At 45.7% G+C, this 13,384-nt stretch overlaps 1 protein-coding gene across 2 annotated transcripts in view; it reads left to right on the top strand.

Moving 5' to 3' along the window:
* The window catches only part of pccb (propionyl-CoA carboxylase subunit beta), a 90,750-nt gene that overhangs the window by 38,573 nt on the left and 38,793 nt on the right, over nt 1-13,384 (top strand). For both annotated transcript variants that reach the window (XM_072474670.1, XM_072474669.1), the window contains exons 8-9: nt 3,159-3,279; nt 12,913-12,994. In XM_072474670.1, the coding sequence (XP_072330771.1) occupies nt 3,159-3,279; nt 12,913-12,994 (203 nt within the window). The remainder of the gene's footprint in view (nt 1-3,158; nt 3,280-12,912; nt 12,995-13,384) is intronic.

Genomic DNA, 13,384 nt, shown 5'->3' with positions numbered 1-13,384 from the left:
TATTTTTGATCATCTTGCCTATTACTGTAGTCAACCCGTTGGCCTGTAGTTACCTGACACTGCCTTGTCACACGTATTCTAAATTGGAATACCATATTGGTATCCTTCCAACCTTGGAGCCAGTTTCTGACTCCAGCAAGCTGTTAAAGGTAAGGGCAAAACACTTGTTGCTATGACACCCTGGGCTAGTATATATATATATATATATATATAATATTTATAATCACACAAGACAGACAAACACAGAGGGGTGTAAAGGAAAATAATACAAAAAATAGGAAGGATAGCAGTCTCTATTTGATGGATGTCTTCCAGTACATCTTTTAGTCTGGGCCTTCAGTTCAAGGTCCTTGCATTCCCTCTGTAATAGTTTTCACTGTAGATTCATCAGGATTTCGAGACTTCTCTTCAGATTCCGAAACCTTTTTGATGAAAGAGAGAGGGAATCACAGCTTCTCTCGGCGTCCAGGAGAGTTCTGATTCCTTCCTGGGTCCTCTGAAAGCCTCCCACCTGACTGAAGCTAATTACTGTCTGTTGTGGGGCAGAATACAGCTTTTGGCCAATCCTTTGGCCATCAGCCAACCAATCGAACCAAAACCCTCTGATCTTTCAGGTGTCAGTCTGCGTCTTCTGTTTAAAAATCTAAATCTTCATAGCACAGAAACTACTTTGCAACTTTGAGTTCTCACTGACTCTGCTCGACCTAAAGGTATATGCCCATTAAATACCGATGGATCAAAAAATGATAGCAACAAAGTTTTTTTTAAAAAAAGGTAAATAATCATAGAATTTACAGTGCAGAAGGAGGCCATTCGGCCCGTCGAATCTGCACCGGCTCTTGGAAAGAGCACCCTACCCAAGATCAACACCTCCAACCTATCCCCATAACCCAGTAACCCCACCCAACACTAAGGGCAATTTTGGACACTTAAGGGCAATTTATCATGGCCAATCCACCTAACCTGCACATCTTTGGACTGTGGGAGGAAACCGGAGCACCCGGAGGAAACCCACGCACACACGGGGAGGATGTGCAGACTCCGCACAGACAGTGACCCAAGCCGGAATCGAACCTGGGACCCTGGAGCTGTGAAGCAATTGTGCTATCCACAATGCTACCGTGCTGCCCCTTAGGGATAAATAAGGGAATCGACAGGAAGGGTCTTTACACTGTCCATTTCTATTTTTCATCCAGGCAGTTGGATCAATTTAAATGTATTTTAATTCCTTTATTTGAGAAGGAATCCTCATGTAGTTTAATATTAAGAGTGGTACTGTTAACTGCTGTCAATTGAGTATCTTCATCAGGAGTAAAGACTTGATGTTCAGTGCTTGTTCAGTATCTGCCATTCCAAATCTGTCCTGGATAATCTTTCAGCAAAGCAATAGTCTTTGAAGGTCTTTCGACTTCCAGGATAGTGAAAAAGATTTTTCCCATTACTACCAGAATTGTCCGTCCATCCTCTTTTCATTATGTGGAGATGCCGGCGTTGGACTGGGGTGAGCACAGTAAGAAGTCTTACAACACCAGGTTAAAGTCCAACAGGTTTGTTTCAAATCATGAGCTTTTGGAGCATTGCTCCTTCCTCGGGTGAATGAAGAGGTATGTTCCAGAAACATGTATATAGACAAAGTCAAAGATGCAAGACAATGCTTTGAATGTGAGCATTTGTAGGCAATTAAGTCTTTACAGATCCAGAGATAGGGGTAACCCTAGGTTAAAGAGGTGTGAATTGTCTCAAGCCAGGACAGTTGGTAGGATTTTGCAAGCCCAGGCCAGATGGTGGGGGATGAAGGTAATGCAACATGAATCCAAGGTCTCGGTTGAGGCCGTACTCGTGTGCGGAACTTGGCTATAAGCTTTTGTTCGGCTATTTTGCGTTGTTGCGTGTCCTGAAGGCCGCCTTGGAGAACGCTTATCCGGAGATCAGAGGCTGAATGCCCTTGACTGCTGAAGTGTTCCCCGACTGGAAGGGAACATTCCTGCCTGGCGATTGTCCCGCGATGTCCATTCATCCGTTGTCGCAGCGTCTGCATGGTCTCCCCAATGTACCACGCTTCGGGACATCCTTTCCTGCAGCGTATGAGGTAGACAACATTCACACCTCACTCCATTTTTATCCCTCTTTAGAATAGTGCTGTTTGGTAGATTAGACACGAGGCACATGTGACTACCTTGAATCCAAATTGCATTTTGACAAGTAAACAGATTGATCATGTACAGAGATAAATAGGACATAGACAATATTATTTTTATCATCGATAACTCAAGAAAACAAAGACATGGATCATGGACAGTGATTGAAAACATAAGCTGTTAATGAAAAGAGTAAGAAGTCTTACAACACCAGGTTAAAGTCCAACAGGTTTGAGCAGAAAATGTTGTTAAATCATTTGTGATTTAATCATTGTGATAAATCATCACACCATTCGATTGTTTTGTCTCATTCTGTATTGTGTATGAAGATCTTCCACTAAACTTACTGAAACATTCTGGAGGTATCCCAGCACTTTGATTATATTTCCCAATGCTTTCTCACTTTAGTTTTAAGACTGTTTCCAATTGGACCCAGGACCATTCCTGTAGTTCTAATGTTATTTTGTTGGACATGAGAAAATTTCAATAATGATCATAAATCCTTACACTTAAGGTTGCTACCAGCTGAATCAGAAGGTGCACTAACCCGATGAAGCATTCTCTTAAACATCAAGTGCTGATCATCACTCTTCCTGTAATTTCCAGAAACAATGTAAAATGGACATCTGCATCATGTACATCTCTATATTAATAGATGGTAGTTCACAAAGACTTGATCAGCATCAGTGTTATTCTGGTGTTATGTCACTGATTAGGTTGGTCCTATTATTAATAGAAAAGTGATCAGTTACAGGTAAAAGATTGGTATTATTGCCTCTCTGCTCCAATTTCTTGACATGAAGTATTGCAAAGACCATGATATACATTGCTAATGTAACAAACAGCACTATTCCAAAGAGAGGGAAAAAAAAAACTGGAGGGAGGTGTATAATTTTCTTTGAACTTTGTTTTCTTGGAAAAATAAAATGTATGTTGTCTTTGTGGTAATAGTAACCGTTTCTTTATTGTGAAGATTTAAGCGCTGGATTTTGAGTAATACTAAGTATGTTTATGCTGCAGGTGTTGCACACAAGGCTTTTGAAAACGATGTTGATGCCTTATTGAATCTGAGAGAGTTTTTAAATTTTATACCTCTGAATAATAAAGATCCCACTCCTATCCGGGAGTGTCAGGATCCATGGTAAGTAAAAGAACCAAGTTTCACATGATACTCCATATTTCATTATAAGGCCATGGAAGATTTAGTGCAATACATGGGGTTGTCAAAATGATTTCCTAGCATTTTAATTGCAGCGATGTCACGAACCATCTTCTGATGTCCTGAATATGAATTATGGTTCATCTTCTGAAGGGGAATCCACATGATTTACATTTGTTATAAATATTTTGTATGTAGGTTGCATTCCAGATATAATGAACAATTGACCTTAAGGTGGAGCTGTGACCCTTTACAAACAAAATAATTTGTTGCACTGCATAATGCTCATATCCTTATAAAATATCATATTGTCCAATTATTCAGTGAGCCATGGGGAAATTTGTCATTGTATTAATGTTCAGACATGCACAGTAGATGCACACAGTGAAATTAGAAAGGGAGCATCGATGGTGACTTGGTAAATATGTCATGAAATGTTTTGCATATCCAGGGTGTAAATTATGTGATTGACCAAAGAGAAAATAGATTTCTGGTAAGGTATGGAAAATAAAAACGCCGAGTATGGGTAGCTGCTTGCAGATGTCATTGAAATGCACAGCAATGCAATTCTGCATTGAATTTTAACATTCATTCGCTACTAAAATTCCTGGTCTGTCATGTGAATGCACCTTTGAAAATTTGGCTGAATCTTCATGAGCGTAAGGGGTGTGTGCCTTATAACTAGGTCAGTTGAAATGATTAAGGCAGAGATGTGGGGTAAGGAATATGAAGGAAAGTCAGGTAAATGGTGTTGAGGCACAGGTGAGCCGTGATCTATCGGAATGGCAAAACTGTTCTGAGGGGCTATGCGATATATCCCTGTTGTATGTAATTACGATTTGGGATTTGTACAAACAGAGGAATTAGGAACTGGAGTAAGCCACCTCCAGCCTGCTGTGCCATTCAATAAGATCATGGCTGATCTGATTTTAACCTCCTGTCTACCCCTGATAGCCTTTCACCCTCTTGTTTATCAAGAATCTATTTACTTCCACTGCCTTTTGAGGGAGATCCAAAGACACTCCTCCCATCAGAAAGAAAATCTCATCTTTGTCTTAAACTGTATTTTTTAAAAAAATATTTTATTGAAAATTTTTGGTCAACCAACACAGTACATTGTGCATCCTTTACACAACATTATAACAATACAGATAATAATGACCTTTTTTATTTAAACAAGAACAAAAGAAAACAAGAACAAATAAATAAATATTAAATAACAAAAAATAAAAACTAGCCCTAATTGGCAACTGCCTTGTCTCAGGCCACCCCCCCCCCCCCCCACACCCCCCACACCCCAAGTCCTGGGCTGCTGCTGCTGCCTTCTTTGTTCTCCCCTATCTATCTTTCCGCAAGATATTCGACGAACGGTTGCCACCGCCTAGTAAACCCTTGAGCCGACCCCCTTAGGACGAACTTAATCCGCTCTAACTTTATGAACCCCGCCATATCATTTATCCAGGTCTCCACCCCCGGGGGCTTGGCTTCTTTCCACATTAGCAATATTCTGCGCCGGGCTACTAGGGACGCAAAGGCCAAAACATCGGCCTCTTTCGCCTCCTGCACTCCCGGCTCTTGTGCAACCCCAAATATAGCCAACCCCCAGCTTGGTTCGACCCGGACTCCTACTACTTTCGAAAGCACCTTTATCACCCCCATCCAAAACCCCTGTAGTGCCGGGCATGACCAAAACATATGGGTATGATTCGCTGGGCTTCTCGAGCACCTCGCACACCTATCCTCCACCCCAAAAAATTTACTGAGCCGTGTTCCAGTCATATGTGCCCTGTGTAATACCTTAAACTGAATCAGGCTTAGCCTGGCGCACGAGGACGACGAGTTTACCCTGTTTAGGGCATCTGCCCACATCCCCTCCTCAATCTCCTCCCCTAGCTCTTCTTCCCATTTCCCTTTTAGTTCGTCCATCATAGTCTCCCCTTCGTCTCTCATTTCCCTATATATATCCGACACCTTACCGTCCCCCACCCATTTCTTTGAGATGACTCTGTCCTGCACCTCTTGTGTCGGGAGCTGCGGGAATTCCCTCACCTGCTGCCTCGCAAAAGCCCTCAATTGCATGTGCCTGAATGCATTCCCTTGGGGCAACCCATATTTCTCGGTCAGCGCTCCCAGACTCGCAAACTTCCCATCCACAAATAGATCTTTCAATTGCGTTATACCTGCTCTTTGCCACATTCCATATCCCCCATCCATTCCCCCCGGGGCAAACCTATGGTTGTTTCTTATCGGGGACCCCCCCAGTGCTCCGGTCTTTCCCCTATGTCGTCTCCACTGTCCCCAAATCTTCAGTGTAGCTACCACCACCGGACTCGTGGTATAGTTCCTTGGTGAGAACGGCAATGGGGCTGTCACCATAGCCTGCAGGCTGGTCCCCCTACAGGACGCCCTCTCTAATCTCTTCCACGCCGCTCCTTCCTCCTCTCCCATCCACTTACTCACCATTGAAATATTAGCGGCCCAATAATACTCACTTAGGCTCGGTAGTGCCAGCCCCCCCCTATCCCTACTACGCTGTAAGAATCCCTTCCTCACTCTCGGAGTCTTCCCGGCCCAAACAAAACCCATAATACTCTTTTCTATCCTTTTGAAAAAAGCCTTCGTGATCACCACCGGGAGACACTGAAACACAAAAAGGAATCTCGGGAGGACCACCATCTTAACTGCCTGCACCCTCCCTGCCATTGACAATGCTACCATGTCCCATCTCTTGAAATCTTCCTCCATCTGTTCCACCAACCGCGTCAAATTTAGCCTGTGCAATGTGCCCCAATTCTTAGCTATCTGGATCCCCAGGTAACGAAAGTCTCTTGTTACCTTCCTCAACGGTAGGTCTTCTATTTCTCTACTCTGCTCCCCTGGATGCACCACAAACAGCTCACTCTTTCCCATGTTCAATTTATACCCTGAAAAATCCCCAAACTCCCCAAGTATCCGCATTATTTCTGGCATCCCCTCCGCTGGATCCGCCACATATAGTAGCAGGTCATCCGCATATAAAGATACCCGGTGTTCTTCTCCTCCCCTAAGTATTCCCCTCCATCCCTTGGAACCTCTCAGCGCTATCGCCAGGGGCTCAATCGCCAGTGCAAACAGTAATGGGGACAGAGGACATCCCTGCCTTGTCCCTCTATGGAGCCGAAAATATGCCGATCCCCGTCCATTCGTGACCACACTCGCCACTGGGGCCCTATACAACAGCTGCACCCATCTAACATACCCCTCTCCGAACCCAAATCTCCTCAACACCTCCCACAGATAATCCCACTCCACTCTATCAAATGCTTTCTCGGCATCCATCGCCACTACTATCTCCGTTTCACCCTCTGGTGGGGCCATCATCATTACCCCTAACAACCTCCGTATGTTCGTGTTCAGCTGTATCCCCTTCACAAACCCAGTTTGGTCCTCATGAACCACCCCCGGGACACATTCCTCTATTCTCATTGCCATTACCTTGGCCAAGACCTTGGCATCTACATTGAGGAGGGAGATTGGTCTGTAGGACCCGCATTGTAGCGGATCCTTTTCCTTCTTTAAAAGAAGCGATATCGTTGCTTCTGACATAGTCGGGGGCAGTTGTCCCCTTTCCTTTGCCTCGTTGAAGGTCCTTGTCAGTAGCGGGGCGAGCAAGTCCAAATATTTTCTGTAAAGTTCAACTGGGAATCCGTCCGGTCCCGGGGCCTTTCCCGTCTGCATGTTCCTAATTCCTTTCACCACTTCTTCTACCGTGATCTGTGCTCCCAATCCCATCCTTTCCTGCTCTTCCACCTTGGGAATTTCCAGCCGATCCAAAAACTCCATCATTCTCTCCCTCCCATCCGGGGGTTGAGCTTCATACAATTTTTTATAAAATGTCTTAAACACTTCATTCACTCTCTCCGCTCCCCGCTCCGTCTCTCCATCTTCGTCTCTCACCCCCCCTATTTCCCTCGCTGCTCCCCTTTTCCTCAATTGGTGTGCCAGCAATCTGCTCGCCTTCTCTCCATATTCATACTGTACACCCTGCGCCTTCCTCCATTGTGCCTCTGCAGTGCCTGTGGTCAGCAAGTCAAATTCCACATGCAGCCTTTGCCTTTCCCTATACAGTCCCTCCTCCGGTGCTTCCGCATACTGTCTGTCCACCCTCAAAAGTTCTTGCAACAACCGCTCCCGTTCCTTACTCTCCTGCTTCCCTTTATGTGTCCTTATTGATATCAGCTCCCCCCTAACCACCGCCTTCAACGCCTCCCAGACCACTCCCACCTGAACCTCCCCATTGTCATTGAGTTCCAAGTACTTTTCAATGCATCCCCTCACCCTTAAGCACACCCCCTCATCCGCCATTAGTCCCATATCCATTCTCCAGGGTGGACGCCCTCTTGTTTCCTCCCCTATCTCCAAGTCTACCCAGTGTGGGGCATGATCCGAAATGGCTATAGCCGTATATTCCGTTCCCCTCACCCTCGGGATCAATGCCCTACCCAACACAAAAAAGTCTATGCGTGAATAGACTTTATGGACATAGGAGAAAAACGAGAACTCCTTACTCCTAGGTCTACTGAATCTCCACGGGTCCACCCCTCCCATCTGCTCCATAAAATCCTTAAGCACCTTGGCTGCTGCCGGCCTCCTACCAGTCCTGGACTTCGACCTATCCAGCCTTGGTTCCAACACCGTGTTAAAGTCTCCCCCCATTATCAGCTTTCCGGTCTCTAGGTCTGGGATGCGTCCTAGCATTCGCCTCATAAAATTGGCATCGTCCCAATTCGGGGCATACATGTTTACCAACACCACCATCTCTCCCTGTAATTTGCCACTCACCATCACGTATCTGCCCCCGTTATCCCCCACTATAGTCTTTGCCTCGAACATTACCCGCTTCCCCACTAATATAGCCACCCCCCTGTTTTTCGCATCCAGCCCCGAATGGAACACCTGCCCTACCCATCCTTTGCGCAACCTAACCTGATCTATCAGTTTCAGGTGCGTTTCCTGTAACATGACCACATCTGCTTTAAGTTTCTTAAGGTGTGCGAGTACTCGTGCCCTCTTTATCGGCCCGTTAAGCCCCCTCACGTTCCACGTGATCAGCCGAGTTGGGGGCTTCCCACCCCCCCCCCCCCTTGCCGGTTAGCCATCATCTTTTTCCAGCTTCTCGCCCAGTTCCCACGCGGCTGTATTTCTCCCAGACGGTGCCCCCCCGCCCATCCTTTCCCGCACCCACTCCCCCCTTTCCCCAGCAGCAGCAACCCAGTAATTCCCCCCTCCCCCCCCCCCCCCCCCCGCTAGACCCCCCGCTAGCGTAATTACTCCCCCCATGTTGCTCCCAGAAGTCAGCAAACTCTGGCTGACCTCGGCTTCCCCCCGTGATCACGGCTCGCCCCGTGCGGCGCCCCCTCCTTCCTGCTTCTCTATTCCCACCATAATTATCATAGCGCGGGAACCAAGCCCGCGCCTCTCCCTCGGCCCCGCCTCCCATGGCCAACGCCCCATCTCCTCTCCCTCCCCACCTCCCCCCATCACCACCTGTGGGAGAAAGAAAAGTTACCATACCGCAGGATTAATCATACAATCCCTCTTCGCCCCCCCCCCCCCCCCCCCCCCCCACTCGTCCCACCACTTTGTCCAAACGTTCATTTTCGTAGTCCAATCATTCCAATTTTTCTTCTACAATAAAAGTCCACGCTTCATCCGCCGTCTCAAAGTAGTGGTGCCTCCCTTGATATGTGAACCACAGTCTTGCCGGTTGCAGCATTCCAAACTTTATCTTTTTTTTTGTGAAGTACCGCTTTGGCCCGATTAAAGCTCGCCCTCCTTCTCGCCACCTCCGCACTCCAATCTTGATAGACGCGGATCACCGCGTTCTCCCATTTACTACACCGAGTTTTCTTCGCCCATCTAAGGACCATTTCTCTATCCTTAAAACGGAGAAATCTCACCACTATGGCTCTGGGAGCTTCTCCTGCTCTCGGTCCTCGCACCATAACTCGGTATGCTCCCTCCACCTCCAACGGACCCGTCGGGGCCTCCACTCCCATTAACGAGTGCAGCATCGTGCTCACATATGCCCCGACGTCCGCCCCCTCCACACCTTCAGGAAGGCCAAGAATCCTCAAGTTGTTCCTCCTTGCGTTATTTTCCAGTGCCTCCAACCTCTCCACAGATCGTTTCTGGTGTGCCTCCTGTATCTCCGACTTCACCACCAGGCCCTGTATGTCGTTTTCATTCTCTGCTGCTTTCGCCTTCACGACCCGAAGCTCCTGCTCCTGGGTCTTTTGTTCCTCGTTCAGCCCTTCAATCGCCTGTAATATCGGGGCCAACAACTCTTTCTTCATTTCCTTTTTTATCTCCTCCACGCAGCGTTTCAAAAACTCTTGTTGTTCAGGGCCCCATATGAAACTGCCACCTTCCGACTCCATCTTGGTTTCTGCTTGCCTTCCTTGCCGTTGTTCCAAAGGATCCGCTGCAATCCGGCCACTTTCCTCTCCTTTTTCCATCCGTGTCCAGGGGGAACACCCTTCTGGTTTACCGCACGGTGTTTTCAGCCGTTAAAATTGCCGTTGGGGCTCCTATCAAGAGCCCAAAAGTCCGTTTCACAGGGAGCTGCCGAAACGTGCGACTCAGCTGGTCATCGCCGCACCCGGAAGTCTTAAACTGTATTTTTAAACAGTGACCTTGTTTCTAGATTCTCCAGCAAGAGGACACATCCCCTCCACATCCACCCTGTCAATACGCCTCAGGATCTTAAAGGTTTCAATGAAGTTGCCATTTCTGAACTCCAGGGGATGCAATCCTAGCCTGTCCAACCTTTCCTCGTAAGACAGTTTTGTGTAAAACTCTGGGAACTTGGGCTGGTTGTCTGATTCAGTCCGCCTGACCTTCGCCAGGGGCACCCGAGGCAAATTTTAGCTACCTTCCTACTGCACGAGTTGGTATCATTAACTCAGCCCAGGGGCAATTTCTAGTCTACGTGGTTTACCTGCAGAGCCCTTGGATAAACCTGCCTCAATATTCCTAATCATTCCACCTATTCTACATTTTTCATTTGAAAACTTATCAGTACATTTTGCTTTACTCTTGGTCGTATTTCAGATATTTTTAATTTTGCTTCCTCATTGCAGTGATTGTGCAAGCTTTTTATTCCTGAATGTGACTCAGCCCCACTTTCAAACAGTGCCACAAACTAAACTGAATGTTGGAGCAGTATGTTGCTGATGGTGTATGAAGAAATATTGATATTTCTAATAAAACTACTAAAAATACCAAACCTGTGCTTTTAGGAAGGCCGATGGTTAAAGTGTTTTTAATGCAGATATACATTGAAATTCAATTGTCAGCTACAATTAGAAGTACTATATTTTTAATTCATTTTATGTTCATTATCGCACTTTAAGAAGCGAACTGTAGATCATAGAGGGTTTGATGTTTACTCAAGTTGAAAGTCTTGTCATTGAGTTCATAGGTAGCTTGTTTTAAGAACTGACTGGTGCATGGTAAAATGTTGCCCTCTAGTGGATGCTGGGAAAAATATGTCTCTGGTGTCCGAAGGTCTGGTGCTTTCCTACCAGTTATATAGGAAAGGATGTCACCTAGTGGCCATTTGAGTTGTACACTTTTACCAGTTTGTGGCTGGAATTTTTGTAGAGATGACCCTTTTTAACTCCCTTTGAAAACAAAGAAAACATTTGTAGCCTTGGACTTCTATAGATGCACACTGATTATTCACATAAAAAGAATAAATATTTGGTGAAAATTTGCTATTGCTCACGGTTGGACCGTGCCCAACATCCCAATAATTGCTCCGCAGCAATTTAAGGCAATTTAAGTCCTGCCTTCGAGAGATGCCTGCCAAGCAGATGTCTGGCAGCTTTGTAGACCGGGCAGCACGAGTCATTAGCTGTGGCTAGGGCTACAGGCAGTCCCACCATGCCAAAAAGCTCAGTTGGGTCTCTGTGAGGGGGAAGTAAGGGTTGCTATGGGGGTGGGTGGAGCAATTTCAAGAGATTGGGACATTGGGGGGTGGGGGGACGGAGGGGTGGAGAGAGCAGAATGAGGAATGATCTTGGAAGGTGGGGGATGTATCTGGTGGATCACGTGATCAACAAAGGAGACTGTTCCCCATCCCATTGTGCAGCTAAACATGCTGGGCTTCCTGCATGGTGTGGGTCTTGTTGGTCTCTGAACTTGTGGATGATTGCATCGACATTATACCCTTCATGGAAACTTGGCTGAGGGATGACATTTTTCCTGCCATTGGTAGCTGTGCCTTCAGTTGCCTGGGTCCCATGTGCATGCTCAAGGGACCAAATGGCCTATTCCTGCTCCTAGTTCATATGAGGTGGTCCAGAATAATTCTAAATTGTAATCTAGCAGCATTCTTTTCGAGTAATGAACAAACCACTATTTGCTCATGCTCTGTTTCTCGGGTTGCAGTGCTTCCCTTTTGAATGAACTGAGGAATGTAGTATCATTAGTGTCAAATTGGAACATTCCCTCTGACATGTGGATTTATTTGGAGGGAAAGTTTGAATGTCTTGCTAAAATATATTAAGACTGAATTATCAAAAGAAATCATTATCTTGGGCCACTTTTTAAAGACCTGAATCTTTTTTGTTCAAGATTGTTGTTGAAGGGAGAGGATAAAACAGTTGTTTACAATTACTTGAATCCGTAATTCAATATAAATTACAATAATGAGCATTTAGAAATGCATGAGTCATTTCAAGGACAGCCGACATGGAATTGTTAACGGTAAGTTGCGTTGACAACTTTAATAGAATTTTTCAAAGCAGAAACCAATTTAATAAAGGTTTTGTATGTTCAGGAGGAATTCAATATGTTTAATACGGTTAAATGTGAGGTAAAACACTTCTTCAGGAGGAAAAATAAGGCTGGGAGTAGACAATGGGAACAGATTTGAGAGACCTAGGGTTCAAGTACTTAATTTTCTGAATGTGGAAGTGCAGTTCAATGAAGCCTTTATAAAACCCAAAGTGCTTTTTTAAAAAAGTACAGGTGCAATAGGTGTACAAAAGATTGGCTAGGCCACAGTAAGAGTACGGTGTGAAGTTTTGCCTGTCTCCTTCTCAAAAGATAATTAACTGCCACAGTGTGTATAATGTAGATGCACCAGGAGAAGGATGGGAAACTAGTTATGTACAAAATGGCACTGAGAGATGAGAATAGCGATCAGGAAAATATCTATCTCCGGGATTGTTGGAGAATAGACTGTGATTCCACAGGGAGTGACTGAGTCAGAGACTGTTGCAACCTTTTGCGAGAAAATTGGAAATCTATTTGAAACCAACCAATGGATGACCCCCCGGGGGGGGGGGGGGTGGCGGCGGCAAGCAGGGCAGTGGGATTAATTTTGGATTAAGCCATGATGGTCGAATGGCCTCCTATGCTGTATATCGTTGACTCTTGGACAAGATTGCTATTGGCATGCTGTGCAGAGGAAAAGACTTGTGCAATATTTTGTCCTTTTGAAAGTGATTGTGGTTAATCAGGAAGGTGAATCATTGAAGTGTGAATAATTCATATTTCACTGTACACACATGGTTGACCAAAATTAAGACAGTAAAATCTGCTTTTGTCCTTCTGCTCCTTATAAAGTGATCGGTTGGTGCCGAGCCTGGATACAGTGGTTCCTTTGGAATCCACAAAAGCATATGATATGTTGGAAATCGTCACTGCGGTAAGATGTTTGATTTTAATTTCTTTTAAATGTATTTTATTCCAAACTTCTGTGAAAGGTTACAGAACATAAACAATTTGGGGGAGCAAACTACCCAACACAACTATACAATTTGTACAAATCTCACCCCCCCCCCCCCCCCTCTCCTCTTTCCATGATGAATAGCTATGGACATCGCCCACCTTGCCTCGAAACCCTCCGCTGAATCCCTTAATTTGTACTTTACCTTTTCCAGCCGAAGAAAGTCATATAAATCCCCTAGCCAGGCTGCCACCCCCGGCAGCATTGCTGACTGCCACTCCAACAAAATTCTTCGCTGGGTGATCAGAGAGGCAAAGGCCACAACGTCGGCCTTCCTCCCCTCCATCCGCTCCGGCTGCTCCGATATCC

This window comes from Scyliorhinus torazame, chromosome 14, assembly GCF_047496885.1.
Source record: "Scyliorhinus torazame isolate Kashiwa2021f chromosome 14, sScyTor2.1, whole genome shotgun sequence".
Taxonomy (NCBI): Eukaryota; Metazoa; Chordata; class Chondrichthyes; order Carcharhiniformes; family Scyliorhinidae; genus Scyliorhinus; species Scyliorhinus torazame.
This window is presented reverse-complemented; position numbering and strand designations above follow the sequence as displayed.